The sequence below is a fragment of the Halichondria panicea genome, chromosome 7 (genome assembly GCF_963675165.1).
Source record: "Halichondria panicea chromosome 7, odHalPani1.1, whole genome shotgun sequence".
Lineage (NCBI taxonomy): Eukaryota > Metazoa > Porifera > Demospongiae > Suberitida > Halichondriidae > Halichondria > Halichondria panicea.
Genome location: NC_087383.1, coordinates 6,685,141 through 6,702,077, shown reverse-complemented (window position 1 = coordinate 6,702,077; position 16,937 = coordinate 6,685,141). Strand labels below are relative to the sequence as shown.

General features: G+C 39.7%; 3 protein-coding genes and 1 long non-coding RNA gene across 5 annotated transcripts in view; 3 read left to right on the top strand and 1 right to left on the bottom strand.

Annotated features, from left to right (window-relative positions):
- The window catches only part of LOC135338450 (uncharacterized), a 36,226-nt gene extending 19,755 nt beyond the window's left edge, over nt 1–16,471 (top strand). The window contains exons 7-11 of the mRNA XM_064534587.1: nt 12,367–14,576; nt 14,742–14,814; nt 14,924–14,989; nt 15,185–15,534; nt 16,218–16,471. Coding sequence (XP_064390657.1) covers nt 12,367–14,576; nt 14,742–14,814; nt 14,924–14,989; nt 15,185–15,534; nt 16,218–16,223 — 2,705 coding nt within the window. The 3' untranslated portion in view covers nt 16,224–16,471. The remainder of the gene's footprint in view (nt 1–12,366; nt 14,577–14,741; nt 14,815–14,923; nt 14,990–15,184; nt 15,535–16,217) is intronic.
- The window catches only part of LOC135338555 (uncharacterized), a 59,717-nt gene that overhangs the window by 26,338 nt on the left and 16,442 nt on the right, over nt 1–16,937 (top strand). The gene's annotated exons all lie outside the window — the stretch shown is intronic.
- On the top strand, nt 354–2,017 carry LOC135338485 (uncharacterized). The gene is made up of 2 exons (XM_064534632.1): nt 354–603; nt 793–2,017. The coding sequence occupies exons 1-2, from the start codon at nt 470–472 to the stop codon at nt 1,943–1,945; spliced, it is 1,287 nt and encodes a 428-aa protein (XP_064390702.1). The 5' UTR covers nt 354–469; the 3' UTR covers nt 1,946–2,017.
- LOC135338469 (G2/M phase-specific E3 ubiquitin-protein ligase-like) lies at nt 1,978–4,971 on the bottom strand. Of its 2 annotated transcripts, none has more exons than XM_064534612.1 (7): nt 4,718–4,971; nt 3,835–4,309; nt 3,635–3,789; nt 3,447–3,578; nt 2,890–3,397; nt 2,438–2,837; nt 1,978–2,345 (listed from the first exon to the last, which is right to left on the bottom strand). In XM_064534612.1, exons 1-7 carry the CDS (start codon nt 4,867–4,869, stop codon nt 2,095–2,097), a joined length of 2,073 nt encoding a protein of 690 aa, XP_064390682.1. In that variant the 5' UTR covers nt 4,870–4,971; the 3' UTR covers nt 1,978–2,094. The 2 variants fall into 2 exon arrangements, with proteins under 2 accessions (XP_064390682.1, XP_064390681.1); XM_064534611.1 differs by having other exon boundaries at nt 3,835–4,312; nt 4,718–4,970.

The following is a 16,937-nucleotide window of genomic DNA, read 5'->3' as shown; positions in this document are numbered from 1 at the left end:
GTCCATGGGTATTTATAAATGTCCATGGGTATTTATAAATGTCCATGGGTATATATAAATGTCCATGGGTATTTATATATGTCCATGGGTATTTATAAATGTCCATGGGTATATATAAATGTCCATGGGTATTTATAAATGTCCATGGGTATTTATAAATGTCCATGGGTATTTATTATATGTCCATGGGTATTTATAAATGTCCATGTGTATTTATAAATGTCAATGGGTATTTATAAATGTCCATGGGTATTTATAAATACCCGTAGACATTTATAAATGTCCACAGGTATTTATAAATACCCATAGACATTTATATATGTCCATGGGTATTTATATATGTCAATGGGTATTTATAAATGTCAATGGGTATTTATAAATGTCAGTGGAGGATGTGTGCTTTTCAGGGTGTGGTTTTGTTACATTACAAGTGGTAGTCACATGATAACCTGCCACATGGTCCACAAGAATGGCTGAAGGTGTGAATGTTGGAGTGTTGTCTAGTGCCCTGGCTGTTTCAATTCAGCAAGCAGTTAGCAGTGGTCAGTTACAGTTACCTCAAGTGCCAACAAGTGTTGCCAACCAGAGTCCCATTAGTGACAGGTCAGTGACAGACTCTAGCAGAAAGTTTACCATACCGGCGGTATTACCATTACCCTATGGTAAACACCACGTACTTCAGTTTCCATAATTATACACGGGCAAGTCCCTTGTCACATAAGACGAGGTTCCACTGTGCTATATCTGTATAAACAATAATTCTGATACATAACTGTCTATGTGTATATACAGGTCTGATCGTCCAGGAAGGCCGAGGTCCACTGTTACCATTGACGAAATACTGGAAATACGATCACTTCATTACAAATGGAATAAAATTGCGTCTATCTTGGGAATATCAAGAGCAACTTTGTACAGACGATTAGAAGAAAATGGAAGATCCTCACAGGATGGGTCGATGTTGGATGATAATGAGCTAGATGATGTAATCAGTGGTATAAAAAGAGATCACCCGAATGATGGGGAACGACTTGTCTGCGGCCACTTAAGAGCAAGGGGATTAAAAGTTCCTCGGCAAGCTGTCAGGGATTCCATTCATCGAACGGATCACGAAAATGTCATTGCGCGTCGCTGTACTGTTGTTAGACGCCGTGTGTACAGTGCCCCTCACCCAAATTATGTGTGGCACATTGATGGCCATCATAAACTTATAAGGTGGCGTTTTGTGATCCATGGTTCAATTGACGGCTTCTCCCGCACTATCATTTATGTGGCATGCACCGACAACAATCGTTCAGAAACTGTTCTCCAGCTCTTCACTGACAGTATCAGGCACTATGGTGTCCCTAACCATGTGAGATCAGATCACGGTGGAGAAAATGTGGAGGTATGGCGGTACATGATTGCTGCACACAATAATGATTACAGTTGTGTAATCACCGGGAGTTCTGTGCACAATGAAAGAATTGAGAGACTCTGGCGTGACGTTCATAGATGTGTTGGTTCCGTGTTTTCCCAAATCTTCCGATCTTTGGAAAGTGATGGACTTCTTGACCCCTTAAATGAAGTGGATCTTTACTGTTTGCATCTGATATTCCTGCCAAGAATAAACAAATGTATTTCAGGTTTCGTAGATAGTTGGAATCATCATCCTTTATCTACTGAAGGCAATCGAACTCCATACCAACTTTTTTTTGAAGGTATGCTGCAAACAAGCGAGCAAGAACTTGGTACTACAGCTAATGTGGACACTTCTGATGTTGAAGGAGAACGTGTATCAGTGCCAAGAATTAAGTTTATACCATGCTCAATTTTAAAACAAAGTTTCCAAACTATAAATCCCCTTGAAGAAGCAGAAGATAATGGTAGAGGACTCTTTGTCGACGTACTTCATACTACAGGACAGCATCTTAATGCTACTTGCTCACAATGTATTTGGATGTAATATTCAATTATTATAATTATGATAAGAATGAATGAAAGAATGAATAAATAAATGAAAAAGGAATGAATAATGTGATGATGAATGAATGAATGAACACAATGAAGTAATACAGCAGCTAAAATGTCAAAGTTGGAACTGTTATATACTAACTACGGACCACCACCAAAACCAGCAGAATCCAAAACGCTCATATCCATTTTTTTCTTAAACATCTCATATGGCAGCTCGTCAAAAGATCTTGGAAAGGTGATGCTTACGTCACATGTTGAAGTCTTAGGGAGAATCTTTTCATTTGTGAAGTGGACACTAGGGATACAAGGAAACCCAGCTGCTGGAAGCCTCCTAGAGCCAGAGATAAATTGTAGAATGTCACCAATCGACACACCTGATTCATCACCATCTGTGTTGGGATAAATGCTGTAATGTGTAACTGACAAACGATAAATGCTTAGCATGTACATATACAGTGCTGTATAAATGTGTGTAACTGACCAGAGCAATCCATGACATAGTTGCTCCACATGAGGTAAACAGCCTCCTCTGACTTTCTTTTGTTGCTTCCTCTTTCTGAGTAGCTAGCCACAAACCAGTCTAAGAGGTCACCACCATCAACATCAAACGCAATTGAGGTGGCAAGGAACGAATGCATGTCATCAGGGTATTGGACCATCAAAATTTCCAGCTGGAGGGTCTCCCTCAATCCCTTCCTTAGCTGTTGCAGCTCAGCAAGAGGGAGGAAATACACAAAATGGAGCCACACTGTCTTCAGGATCTCCTCCTTATCTGAGATCTGCAGCGAGCTGGTTGGTTTCTGGTAGCCACACTCAAAGCGAAGCTCAAGGTGCTCATCAGTGAATGACCTGAGTTCCTCAACATTCACAATAGTTAGCATCTGTAGAAATGTAGTAAAAACAGGCACAGGCACACACACGTACACACGCAACCTTCTCAAGATTCTGCCGAACTTCGAAGTCAGGTATATCTTGAAGGTCTGGAGAACTCCTCACTTCGTCAAACACAATATAGTCTGCAACAGCACGGCTGAAGCACACTGGGGGTGGCCCACCTTGTACTAAGCTGGTTGCAACGATCTTTCCAGTGATGTAGAACTTATTTTCAGCTAAGGCATGAACATTGTGCACTGGTACAGCATTCTCAGGCCAGCCTGTGAAAAGGCCACTCTTGTCAAAGAGCTCCCTCATGAGTACACTGAACAGCTCTCGCCTGGGACCTCCATCATCCACTGAAATCTCCCCAATGAAGGTCACCTTCAACATCTTTGAGGTGTGAAAGGAAGGTTTGGCGAAAGCACACAATGCATCTTGTACAATGTGACTACGGCGTACACATATCCGTTGTCGATCTTCCTCATCAGCTGCACCAGTTAGTACTCTCAACTGATGTTGGAGAACTACGTGCTTGGATACAATTGGATTTGTTTTGCGAACCCCCCTAGAAGATAATAAATGAAACACGGTCATGTTTCAAATTTAGTCAATACCTTTCTTCCAAATCACGTTGAGGTGCAAGAGAAAACTCCACTTTGGGAAGCTCATCGTCAGTGCCGCTACCTGACATATCGTCGGGAGACTCTTGTGTCAAATCGATAAGGCTTCTGTAAACATCGTAAGACCTAGACAGAAAAATAAGTGTTATCATGCATGCAGCATGCACAACATAAAGTAATACCTGTGTGCACTTTCTTCCTTAGGTGTTTTTTTGATAGACTGAGGACGAGGTTTCTTACTGGTGTTTGAGACAGACGTAGGAGGTGTTTCCTCAGATTTGCGAGAGCCATCCTTTCCTGCATGTTCCCAATCATTGCCTGACTCCAAATCTGAGTCCTATTGTACACACATAAATCATGTGCATGGTACAAGGTCTCTTACCTCAACATCTGGCAATGTAAGCTCATCTTGGGCCAAGATATAAATTGGATTCTTGTTAGTTCCTAGCTTTGCAACTTGTTGTGGTGTCCACGTAAAAGTTGCAGATTTTGAGGGAATAGTGAGTGATTTTGATCCAGCTCCAGTGCATTGAAGAAAGACGAAGGGAAAGTCCTCTTGGCTTCGCATCTGGCGACTAAACACAGATCGTACCTCCATCTCCATCTCATTTTCTGTCATTAAGGAAGTAAGGCATATTTTGCCCATCAAACCCTTAGAAGCTAGTTTAGCACGGGACTTGCCACGGGGAAATGATATTGGGGATTCACCATCTTTCTTTGGAATGCACACAATGTCTCGATCCCACACTTGCAGAGTGCTTTCTTTGGATTTCGATTTCTTCTGTCCTGAGCCTCCTTCACTTCCTCTCTTCCTTTTTAGATAAGATGGTAAAATCACCCGTGCAGATGAAGGACCTCTGCTGTATGCATGATGGCATGGTCCATAACAAACAGCAACTTTTCAATGTAAAAACATACCTAAGGTAAAAACATTTACGCCTACAAATTTAACCGCAAAAATCTCATTCCGCGCCTAATCAGAAGCGGCGGATGTTTCCCAGCTAATCCAACAACCGACATCAGCATAAAGCATAAAGCATAAAGCATAAACTCAAACTCTGCCAAGATTTAATTGTGAAGAGCTACTAAGCTACTAGTATTAATATGGCTTCCACATGCTTGAGGCTACCATTTGAGAGCGGCCTCTGATCAAGTATACACTGCTATATCAAGTGTCACCCTGCTAAATTATTGTGGGCTGATGCATGATCAAATGCTGCCTATATCTGAAACTTTCGGCATGGGTCTGTACACTACATTTGTACCTTTGACTGGAAGTGTGCTGACTTTGATTGGCAGGGACTTGAGGTGACTGTGACTGTCCACTGCTAGCTGCTTGCTGAATTGCAACAGCCAGGGCACTAGACAACACTCCAACATTCACACTTATTGAGCCTTCAGCCATTGTTGTGACCATGTGGCAGGTTATGTAACAGTCATGTGACTATCACTTGTAATGTAACAAAACCACACCCTGAAAAGCACACATCCTCCACTGACATTTATAAATACCCATGGACATTTATAAATACCCATTGACATTTATAAATACCCATGGACATTTATAAATACACATGGACATTTATAAATACCCATTGACATTTATAAATACACATGGACATTTATAAATACCCATGGACATATAATAAATACCCATGGACATTTATATATACCCATGGACATTTATAAATACCCATGGACATTTATAAATACCCATGGACATTTATATATACCCATGGACATTTATAAATACCCAAGGACATTTATATATACCCACGGACATATATAAATACCCAAGGACATATATAAATACACATGGACATTTATAAATACCCATTGACATTTATAAATACCCATGGACATTTATAAATACCCATGGACATATAATAAATACCTATGGACATTTATAAATACCCATGGACATATAATAAATACCCATGGACATTTATATATACCCATGGACATTTATAAATACCCATTGACATTTATAAATACACATGGACATTTATAAATACCCATGGACATATAATAAATACCCATGGACATTTATAAATACCCATGGACATTTATATATACCCATGGACATTTATATATACCCATGGACATTTATATATACCCATGGACATTTATAAATACCCATGGACATATATAAATACCCATGGACATATATAAATGTCTATGGGTATTTATAAATACCTGTGGACATTTATAAATGTCTACGGGTATTTATAAATACCCGTGGATATATATAAATACCCATGGACATTTATAAATACCCATGGACATATATATATGTCTCACTTTTACATAGTTTTGACACAAACGGCACCTCATATACCAGGACCTCAACAGAAAAGAAAATTGATTCTGCCAGGATCTGGCGTTTAAAATGGATTCTCTTACACGTGGTATTGAGCGCATGCACATTAAATCCAGGAAGAAGGGGTGTGTCTGCATGTTCCATAATGATTACTAAAATAGCTAGCTTCTTTAGCAGCTCTTTCTTACTCTTGTATAGCTAACAAAAAGCTAGCGCTTTAGTACAAGGCTAACTCGAATAGAAAGTTTGTGCAAACAGATGATGCTATGAAAGATTCCTGAAGAGACTGCAACACAGCCTTCAATGTGAGTCAAACTAGCCATAACTCGAGAATGTTTGCTAATCCACGAATCAAAATCCATGAGAACATGCATGCCTCGGTGGAGATGCCAAAGCTACATAACATAAAGCTTATACACATATATAATTATTATGCGGTACACATGATGAACATTAATTTGCATGCTGCATGCAAACTCAAAGAGTGGGTAATGATTGACCATGTTTGTTGTTAAAAATGATCGATGCCAAAAGTTCAAGCCAAGGTTAATAGCTGCATCAGTATAGAGCCTTGCAGCTCTCTTCTCAGTGTTGCAGTTACCAATAGCTAGCGTTCTAGCTAACTATACTAAGTAGAGTAGCAACACTCCATGGACAAATTTCGCTACGCACACTTATGAAAAGGCTGTAATGGCATTCCAAGTAAGCATTATTTTGCAAATCTACGAATTAAAATCCAAGTAAACATGATACTCTTACTTGCACTTGATTCATCCTTGAGCAGCTGTATAGCAGTCTACACAGACACACACACATGCACACAGATCTAGACACACACACACACAAACACACTACCGTATACCTCGCTTGCGCATGCGCACCGAGGCATAATGAGCCCAAGCAGCAGAAAAGTTGACCCTTTGCTATGTAACTATTGCGTTCTGGTAAGGATCGTGTGTATTTACTAGTAGATTTTGCGATTTTATTATTGCAAATTGATTAACCCTCGCAAAGTTCACATAATTATAATTATGTTTGATGATCGCAATACATTCTATACTAGCTGTAATTGTTCAATAAAATACGGAAGGAATGAAGGAATATAGAGGTATAGAGTTAGCAAAAAGGAGAGCATGTATAATTATATCGGGAAGTCATGTGAGGGTAGAAGGACGGTAGAAGGGTGAAAATGAGTGCGGGTATGCAGTGCTAGAGATGTTCTACCAGTCTGTATTGTGTGTTTAGATTCTATCCGTAGAATATCTAATATATTTTTGTTGTGTCTTAGATCTAAACTATAGCTTAGTCATCATTATCATCTATAGCAGGTAGCTACTGCCACCAGAGCTGGCCACGTTGGTTCCCTGACTTTGCATGCAGTAGCTTGTTGGCAGTGTCTCAGTACAAGTCTTATATTATTAACTCTGAATGCGTCGGAGAATACCTTACGTCCCGATTGTGGGCTACATATCGTGCCCACATTTATAAACATCCTTATAGTTCACGCCATTTCCTAGCCTCCTTCACCGGCCTTCATAGAAAAGAAGGCCTGCTATCGACTGCTTGCGCATGCGCAAAATTATTAGATATTTTTTCCCGTAAAAGTTCCTATAATACAGAATTCATTAGAGAAAATATCTTAAACGTCATACACAGAGCTATAATTATAGCTAGAGACAGAGCTGTGTAGGTTTGTTGTACAGCTATTTTCTTCTGGTAGTAGCAGTAGTATAGTAGACTTTCACCCAAGTTAATGTTAAATGGGCGTGGCCTGTCCATATAGGATAGGCTCTTGTCAGCTTTCACTCCGTTCACACGATTGTCATCCACACTGTTGCAGGCTGTGAGTCTTTTGTTAACATAGCAGGCTAAGGGTAGCTATCAGAGAATGCTATCTGATGGGCTAGAAACCTTCATTTGAACTTTCTATCTGATGGGCTAGAAACCTTCAATTGAACTTTCTATCTACTTCCTTCAAGTGGGAAGTGCGGCCTGGGATCGAGGCTAGCCATTTCCTAAACCATGCAGGCCTTACTTTTTCTTAACTGTACCCCAATTTCTTTTTTTGCATGCTGCCTATTCTTTTTTGCTACCTTCTATTTATGGATGAACAACGGCAAGAAAAAAAGGCCTGGGAACGATCGAGGCTAAGATTAGTGACCGTTTGATAATGGCTCCAATATCTTAGTAGTACATGCAACCTATAGCTATTATGGCTTTAGGGCAACTACTACCTAGCTTTTTGTAGTGATTGTACCTGTTGTTTTGATGTGTCAATGGGTTCACCTATAAGTTAGTTAGTTGACTGTTCATAGCAGCTAGCTAGCTCTATACGCAGGTCTATTATGTGACTTATACCCTGCATGGCTGAGAATGCATGTGATTTTCCTTACTGCACAACGTGTAACCGGAAGTGGGCGTAACTCCCAAAAATGTTCGTACTGCGCGCTCGTTAATTTGAAATCCCCTTTTCTTTTTCTTGGATCTGCTACTAAGTCAAGTTCAGCTGGTAGAGCATCAGACTCTTAATCTGAGGATCATGGGTCTGAGCCCCATGCACATTGGATGAATTTTTGTTCGCTGGTATATTGCCCCTTCTATGTGCATATGCTCAATGAAAACACCACGGGTGATAATGCAGTGCCAATGCCAATGAAGCTATACAGTACTAGCAGACTATTATACACTTACAACGAGTGTTGCAAGCGCGTGCTCTGTGCTATAATGCCTCTCACCGTGTTCTGCTTTCGCCAAAAAGTACAGTCGAATTAGGCAAAGTTAAGAATAGTAAGAGAGAATTCAAGCACAGTTACAGCTGTCAAGTATGAGAGCTAGCTATACTTCTCCAAGCAGCTATATAGGTTCTACTGGAAGCCATAAACTTTGACAAACCCGCCCACCAATATCAGCAGCTGCCGTTTCAATTTGCATTGCACAAGTCTACCAACACTCCATGCACTGTAGTCTGTACTCCTCTACCTCTGAGCCACAGCCTTGACTATAAACACAGAGCAAGGATTGAACTGCAGTGTTTCAAGCCTCATGAACATGTAATAAGTAACTTAGACTGCTAGCTAGCTCAGGTCAATATGACAATAGCACAAAACATAGTCTACAAACACTTTTTGCGTGCTGTATTGCTATTTTACTGCATGTGTACAGATTGCCAAGATGATTCAAAAGTTGAATAGTGCTTGTAGGAAGTAAAAATATGAGCCATATTCAATTCTTCCCTGGGGGAAGTAAAATATGGCTCATATTCACTGGAAATCACCTAGGATACGCGGAGTGAATCAGTAAATAATGAACAAAGCTGTTGTACTGCATAATAAATTATTATATCATAACAAACAAATCACTTCAATAATTACACGATGCTTGTTAGCTATATAATTATAATTATTTATTATGGTATCATTATAGTGTTTTGTGGCTTACCAGAAAAAGAATTAAACAGGATCTGGATATTCTTTCACACGTTAGGATGAGCGCGCATGCACATAAATAAAGGGTGTGTCTGCAAGAGGTCAAACTTCACAAATGGCCACTATACAGTACAGCTAGCTCTTTTCGGACTCTTGTAGCTAACAAAAAGCTATAGCGCTTTAGTGCAAGACTAACTTTTATTAGAAACTTTGTGCTAACATGCATGTAGTTGATTCTACGAACGATTCTGAAAAGACTGCAACAGCCTTCAATGTGAGTCAAACTAGCTTTAGTTTGCTAATCCACAAATCAAAATCCTATAGAAGCTGTTAGTTTTCGTCGTATTGCAACCGTTGAGCAGCTAGTTACAGCTGGAACAGACCCATGCATGGCACAGACACACACACAGTCAGCTTTACCGTATCCCTCGTGCGGCTACGCCTCTAGGCATGATTATTACACATGCTGTGTGTGAAAAAATAGCGGGGAAATGGTTGACATGATTGTCGCTAAAAAGGAGGCCGAAAGTTCAATTATATTAATGTCAGTAAATGCAATAATGAAACAGTGCATGTGGCTTGGTATAGCTCTTTTGTTGTGCAGCTAGCAGAACAATGCAGAGCTATAGCTACTAAGTAGAAGGTATACTCAACAGTACCCTAAAGTCTGCAACAGCCTTCAAAGTAAGCAAAACTAGTCGAAGCATTATTTTTCTGAATGACTATAAATTAACCTATACACTTGTTGAGCAGCTGTATAGCACTCTACACAGACACACGCACAAACACACTATACTGTATACCTCTCTGCGTATCCACACCTGAGGCATATAATTATAGCGTAGTATTCGATGTACTGAGTTATAATGCCTCTATGTGCTTGCGCAGCGAGGTATATACGCTGATGTGTGTGTGTATGTGTCTATAGAGTGTTGTAATAATACAGCTGCTCAGGATCAATGAGCTTCTATATAGTCACATAGTGGATGTACATGCTTTAAGTTAGTTTTGTAGTACTAGCACTTACACTCGATTATAAATGTATGTTTATTTTAAGCACTGCAGGTTTTTTGTACTCGAATTGATTCAGAAGCGCTTTCCCGTATGCGAAGAATTGTCAGTTTATTAATAATAGCTAGCTATAGTTTATGGTTGTAGCTATATAATTACAATTATGCTGTATCAAGAAAGTTGACTGCTGAAGGTGGGAGAGCTAGGGCATGCAACTCAGCATCTATAATTATTATATCCAACATGCATGCTCACCGAAAATTACCTAAGAGTGACACAGACATTTCCACAGTAACTGCCGTATTTTGGAATAATTATAGTGTATAGCTATTATATATGGATCGTGCTAGTGAGTTTATGACTCCAGCGATGAGATATAGACGAGAGAGGGCTATGCCATCAAGTCTCAAACTCTGTGGGAGTATATTATAGTGAGGAAGTACCAGCGTCTCAGAGCACGACCATTGCCTCTTAAAGATCATAATTATCATACCAGGAGGCGTTTGCTTGCCAAATTAGAGGTAGGGCCAAGGGACTGTTGAGTCAAGGAGGTCTGAAGTAACTGGTAGTTCCATACAGCATTAGATTTATACTTAAGTGATCACTATTTATGATTTATATAATTATAACATGCAGTCTGTATGTATAAACTCAACTGAAGAGGGTCACCACCATGCATGGAAATATATATAAAGGTCTGAGAGCGGCCCTATATACCTTGGACCATCACCAAGATATAGCAGTTAACGGTTTCTGGGGAAGCACATTCGAAAGAACATACTTTTACTTCGACGTTCTCCTTGACCAGACATGCCCAACTTTCATCTGCGTACAGAAAACATAAACACAGCAAGAATTCAGAATAACACTTAATATTTAGCTATAGCTATAGTATCATTTGCATTTTCTCCTTTACATTAATTTTTTCTCTCAACATTTTTGTCTCTCTATATATAGCTAGCTCTGCATGTATACAGTAGACTTTCGTTAATCCAGTCACCCTTGGGACCATGCCGGAATAGCAAGGTGGCTGTATTTCGGGAAATATAATTATAGCCGAGGCCTAAAACGACAACGTCATAACCGACCGTAATACACGTATAAAATTACATTAAAAACCTTGTTTGGGACAGCCCGCACTGGGCGGTATATGGTATAGCGAGTGGCCGTACTACTTCAGGGTGAACTAAACCGTAATAATTATTATAGCTAGCCAAGCCAAATATCGAGGTGGCCGTACTTCAGAGAGCCGGAATAGCGAGTGTCTATACTGTACAACCTCTAAAAGATAGACCTATAGATCCATATTGTTTTCGGTGCATGCATGATATCGAGTTGTTCTTTTATATATCTATATCACTATAATTATAGAAGGACTCTGTGTAATATAGGTATGCTGTTACCTTGTCCGATGATGTTGAGAGAATGTGAGACATGCTATGATGAGCTGTCTTGACCTTTTTTCTTCCAGTTCCTGGTCAATATGAATTTAAAATTAATGTTTTTACTATTATGATAGTATACCATAATAGCGGGTAACTTTTGGGGGGCAAAACATTCGTGGTTGAGCAATATTATTTTAGTCATTATTTTCGTGTAATAATTATTTTCGTGGTTGCTGCAGGTAAAAGCTTAGTAAGGTTGATTGATACAATACCTAATTGCTATGCCTTGAGGCGTAGGCACACAAGGGATACGGTAAAGCCGACTGTGCAAATAACAAAACTTTCAACGTCCACTTATAATTATAGCCATGCTTTTTTGGATTTTTATTATGGATTTGCAGTTATGGCTAATTTTACTTACAGTTACCATTGTTGTAGCAAAGTTATGAGTTAGCATTGCACTAAAGAGCTAGATTTTTGTATTAGCTATAAGAAAAAAACCTCAAAGCTGTACTGCCAGAGTGTGGCAGCCATTGCATGCTATAACTATAATTGCAGTTACAACCCATTCCTAATAATTAGAGTCTAGTTTTGTGTTTCATAATACAGTTATAGTACATGTCACTGCTAAATAAATACGTCCTATATGTATGTATAGAAGCATAACGTACTGTGCAAGTCAATTCATGATCAGAGGATATTCCATGCATACTTTCTTCTGTCCCAATAACTGTATAAGTCAGGTACTCAGTGAATTGTTATTCCTGCCACAGATGGTGCACTATTGTTAGCATGCAAGGAATCGGACGCGGAATTTGTTGAGTATCTTCTGAACGTCCTTGGCTGTGATCCCAATATCAAAGATGACGATGGACACACACCACTCTTTCTTGCAGGGAGCAAGGATGTTATTCTACTTTTGTTGCAACACGGAGCTACTGCTGAAAATGCATATTCCCAGCATCGCAAAGCTCTTGGTAAAGTGTTTTCGAAGGATCCACTGAAAAACCCAGTGAAGATACTTGTTATCGGTCACGGTGGAGAAGGAAAGAGCACTCTCATTGAAGCAATGGAACACGAGCCAACTGCATTCACATCTCTAGTCAACATCTTCGTCTCTCCTAAAGAAGTCGATGGAGTCAGCCAGAAAACAGCCGGAATCATCCCTCGCTTATTCAAGAGCCGTGTGTTTGGAGATGTGTTGGTCTATGACTTTGCTGGTCAAGAGGTCTACTACAGCAGTCACGCTGCCATTATCAAGTCAGCAGTTGATGCATGTCGGCCCATTATTGTCCTAGTCCTAGGCCTCCATAAAGATGACACCTACACCACTCACTCTGTCTCCTATTGGTTGGGCATCATTGCCAACCAGTGTGCCAATATGGAGGGCAAAGCACCACTCATTGTGGTAGGTAGCCATGCTGATTGCTTAACTGACGAACGGAAGATTTCAAAGAAAGAAGAGATTGTTTTGGAAGCTGTTTCGAGATATCCGACCCTAGATCTGCTGAAGTTCATTCCCATGGATAATCGCTACTCCAACTCTAGTGGCATGAAGATACTGCGAGCCACTGTCGGCCCTGCTTGCGCCAGTATTCGATCAACGTTGGCTGTTTCTTTAAATGCACACATGTTTCTGATTTACCTTGTTGGCAAAAATGAAATTGCCTTATCACTGGAGCAAGTTCAGCAAAAAATAAAAGAGGAATCCAGTCAAGTCCTCTCCAAGAAGCACAAAGAAGTTGTACCATTCATTCCGACAACCATTCCTCTTCTGGTTGATATCTGTGTTCAGCTCAATGACAAAGGTCACATCCTCTTCCTACACAACACCAGCTCACCAGAAAAGAGCTTCATTGTCCTCAAGAAAGAAGAGCTCCTAGGTAAAATTAATGGTTCCATATTTGCTCCAAAAGATTTTGATCAGCACTGTCAACTCTCCACCAGTACCGGTGTTGTACCTTGCTCCAAGCTGGCTGCTCACTTTTTTGACTTGGACACTAACATGCTCACTGGATTCTTGATTAATCTAGAGTTTGCTGTGCCCATTGAAGACCCGGAAGTCCTTCGTCTTATTGATCAGCATCGAACAGGCGATTATGACTTCGTATCACCTGACGAGAAATATCTCTTCTGTCCCGCCCTCATCCGGTTAGAAGTTGACACGAAAGTGTTCAAGCATCGCGATGACCTTGCTTATCATTTTGGTTGGGTGATGTCATGCTCTCACAAGAACCAGTTTCTAGACGCTCGATTTCTTCACGTTCTTCTGCTTCGATTATCCCTCTCGCTTGGTCATGCTCCAGTGATCAAAGCTCATATCCCCTCCCTACAACATCACTGCTCGGTCTGGAAGACTGGTGTTTGCTGGAGCACTGATGACGGTGACAAAGTTCTAGTGGAGGTCATTGACAAGAAGAAAGTGGTTGTTTTGATTCAAGCTCACCATCTCTCACTGGATCTCTTCAAGCTGCGCTCTACTGTGATGAAGAAAGTTGTTGACACCTCCACTGAGTTATGCTCTACTGTAGTCACTGAGGAGGCCCTCCTTCCTCCTCTCAGTGTGACCTACCCTCTGGAAGATACACACGTCTTTGATCTCAAGTCTATAGCTAAAAGTGTTGTCAACCAAAAAATGTTTGTCGTATCGACTAAAGGTGTAAATAACTTGCTATTGAGTGATCTGCTCCAAGCTGAAGTGTACGCTGATCTCGGTGAGAATATTGTACAGCATCTGTTCAATCCAGCACACAAGAAACTGTCTGATCGATTCATCTCGGCCCTTGTAACTTGTTGGAACAAGAATCCTCGACTGGCTGATATCGTACGCACAGCTATTACTGAGAATGCCAGCGCGGCATTTCAAGAGTGCAATAATCTCCATGATGTTCTGATAGTCTGGAACAACACTGGAGATTCCAGTGTTGAAGCACTGAGAAGAATTCTGGATCCACTTAGTGTGTTTGCTGGACGAAACCCTCTCGTGAGTTAAAATGCTTGCTTGGCTATATGTTGTTGTGTGCATCGCAATTAATTACTTAAACTGTTAATTAAGGCATGAGGTAGAATTCTATTACACAGTATATAATGTATAGTTGTTGGTTAATAATTATAATGATCCTACTTATTAATTTTAGTTTCTCTATAGGAACTGGCTGGTGTTGCTGCTAAGGAGACTAGTGATGATCTACTACCAGCCCCCAGACCAACAGCTAACACAGGTACTATAACTGCCAGACTAACTTACTGTATAGGTGCATAATAGCTATTAGCTTTATATCTGACGTTATACATGCATGTTACACTATAATTGTATTCCCCTCCTATTAGACGGGGCCACACTGACAACTATTGATCATGAGGAGAGAACTGACGTCAGACAACCCTCAAGTCCTGGTCAGAGATCTAATAATAACTGTTCGAAGTATTCTGTCTCTTATAATAATTATCATCATACCTAAAATGGAGCTATTTTTTCACTAGCTGTTTACACCCAATCTGGTACACCATGCATGCATGCAGTGACCTAGTATACTACAACTGACCCCCTATAATCTGCCAGTTTGAATATCAATGCTCAACTCCTTGTAGGCACAGCCTCTGATGAGGGAGGAGTTGGTCTACAAGAGTTAATGGACAAGTACCATGTCGATACCGTCCAACTTGATAGAGAGATCCCTGATAATGAAGTCGCAGTCATAGCTGCCTATTTCGACAGTGTGGAGCTCTACTCTCAAGCAATGGGTCTGAGTGCCGCTGATCAAACTACTGTGAGAACTACCCTCCTTCAATACGATGCTCAGACTGCCATGACCAGGTGCTTGTCAATATGGAAACAACTCTACTCCTTCAAGGCCACATTCAGAGCACTGTTGGAGCTGCTACTGAGGCTGAATAGAACTGAAGTAGCTGCTCAAGTCTGTCAGTACTTGACTCAGAATGTAAGTACACACTTTTAAGTATACTTGTCATGCCATAATTATTAATACATTGATTCATGTGCATTATGCATTTTTGAAATTACAATGCTTATTAATTTTTGGGGTTAGTTTTTTGCCAGCTAAATTATGTAGCTATAGATGTCCATTATAATTATACTATACCTGAGTCCTATACCTTATAATTATCTTCTAATTTATCGGACAGCAAAAAATAATTATTTTGGAAATTGTCCGGGTATAATTGGAACAGATTTTTATAGAGCATGCAAAGTGTCTGGAATAATTAATTAGAACAAGCAAGCAGCTGCATGCGAGCTAGCTAAGTTTAATAGAACAGTGTGCGACTGAATAGTTGCACTAGCTATCTAAACTAGCTCTCAAGCTATCAACTGCAGTACTCTAAGTCTTACTTGCCGTCTATGAATGAAACTCAACTTTTCAAATAATTGTCGGGATATTTAGTAATATTAAAGCACTGCATGAAGTGTCCGTTGTATTAGAACAAAGAAAATTGCCCAAAAGAATGTCTGGGGTAATTAGAAGTGTCCGATAAATACGGTAATTATCTAGCTAATAATTATTGTACTGGTTCATAAAGTTCACCTTGTATCGTCCTGCGGTTAACATGCAGTCGTAATCATTACACACGGTTGTATAATAACTAACTGAGTCCTCCCACACAGTCATGATGATGGAGATGGAGCAGTTATAACTATTAATGATCTAATGCTGAACACTAACAATAATTATTATACGTATGCTGTACCCTATAGCTTAGCTCTGTCATTTAGATTGACAGTTAACTATTATAATGCTGATGCTGAACACTTTATTATACGTATAATTATAATTATAATTATGCTACACCCTCTATAACTTAGCTTTTTCTTTTATTTAGATTTACAGTTATATGTTTTTTGCAAAAGTTTTACATCAAAAGTGATTGTTCCGACTATTAAATGAAAAGTTGGTAATTAACGATAATCTATTAAAACATCACGGCTGCTTATGCCTCGATCTGATCTGCATGAGGATAATTATGTCAAACATTACTATAATTATTATATACAGACAGCTGTCGATCAGGCAGAATCACATGCAGGGAAACTCAAATTAAAGGGTAGGAATGCATGCATGGTTGTTGCTGAAAAGGATGCAAAATTAATGGCATGCTGCATCAGTTGGATCGGAGCGTTTCAGCTCTCTTCGATTAGTGCAGCTATATATAATTATACCTATTATACCAATAATTATAGCTATTATAGCATTCTATATAATTATAGTGCTAATTATTAAGTATAATTATTATAGACTCCATGCATGGACAAGTTTTGCTACACACAGTTCGTTCTGAAAAGGCTGCATGCACTGAATAGTACATAATTATATAAGGCATATTTGCA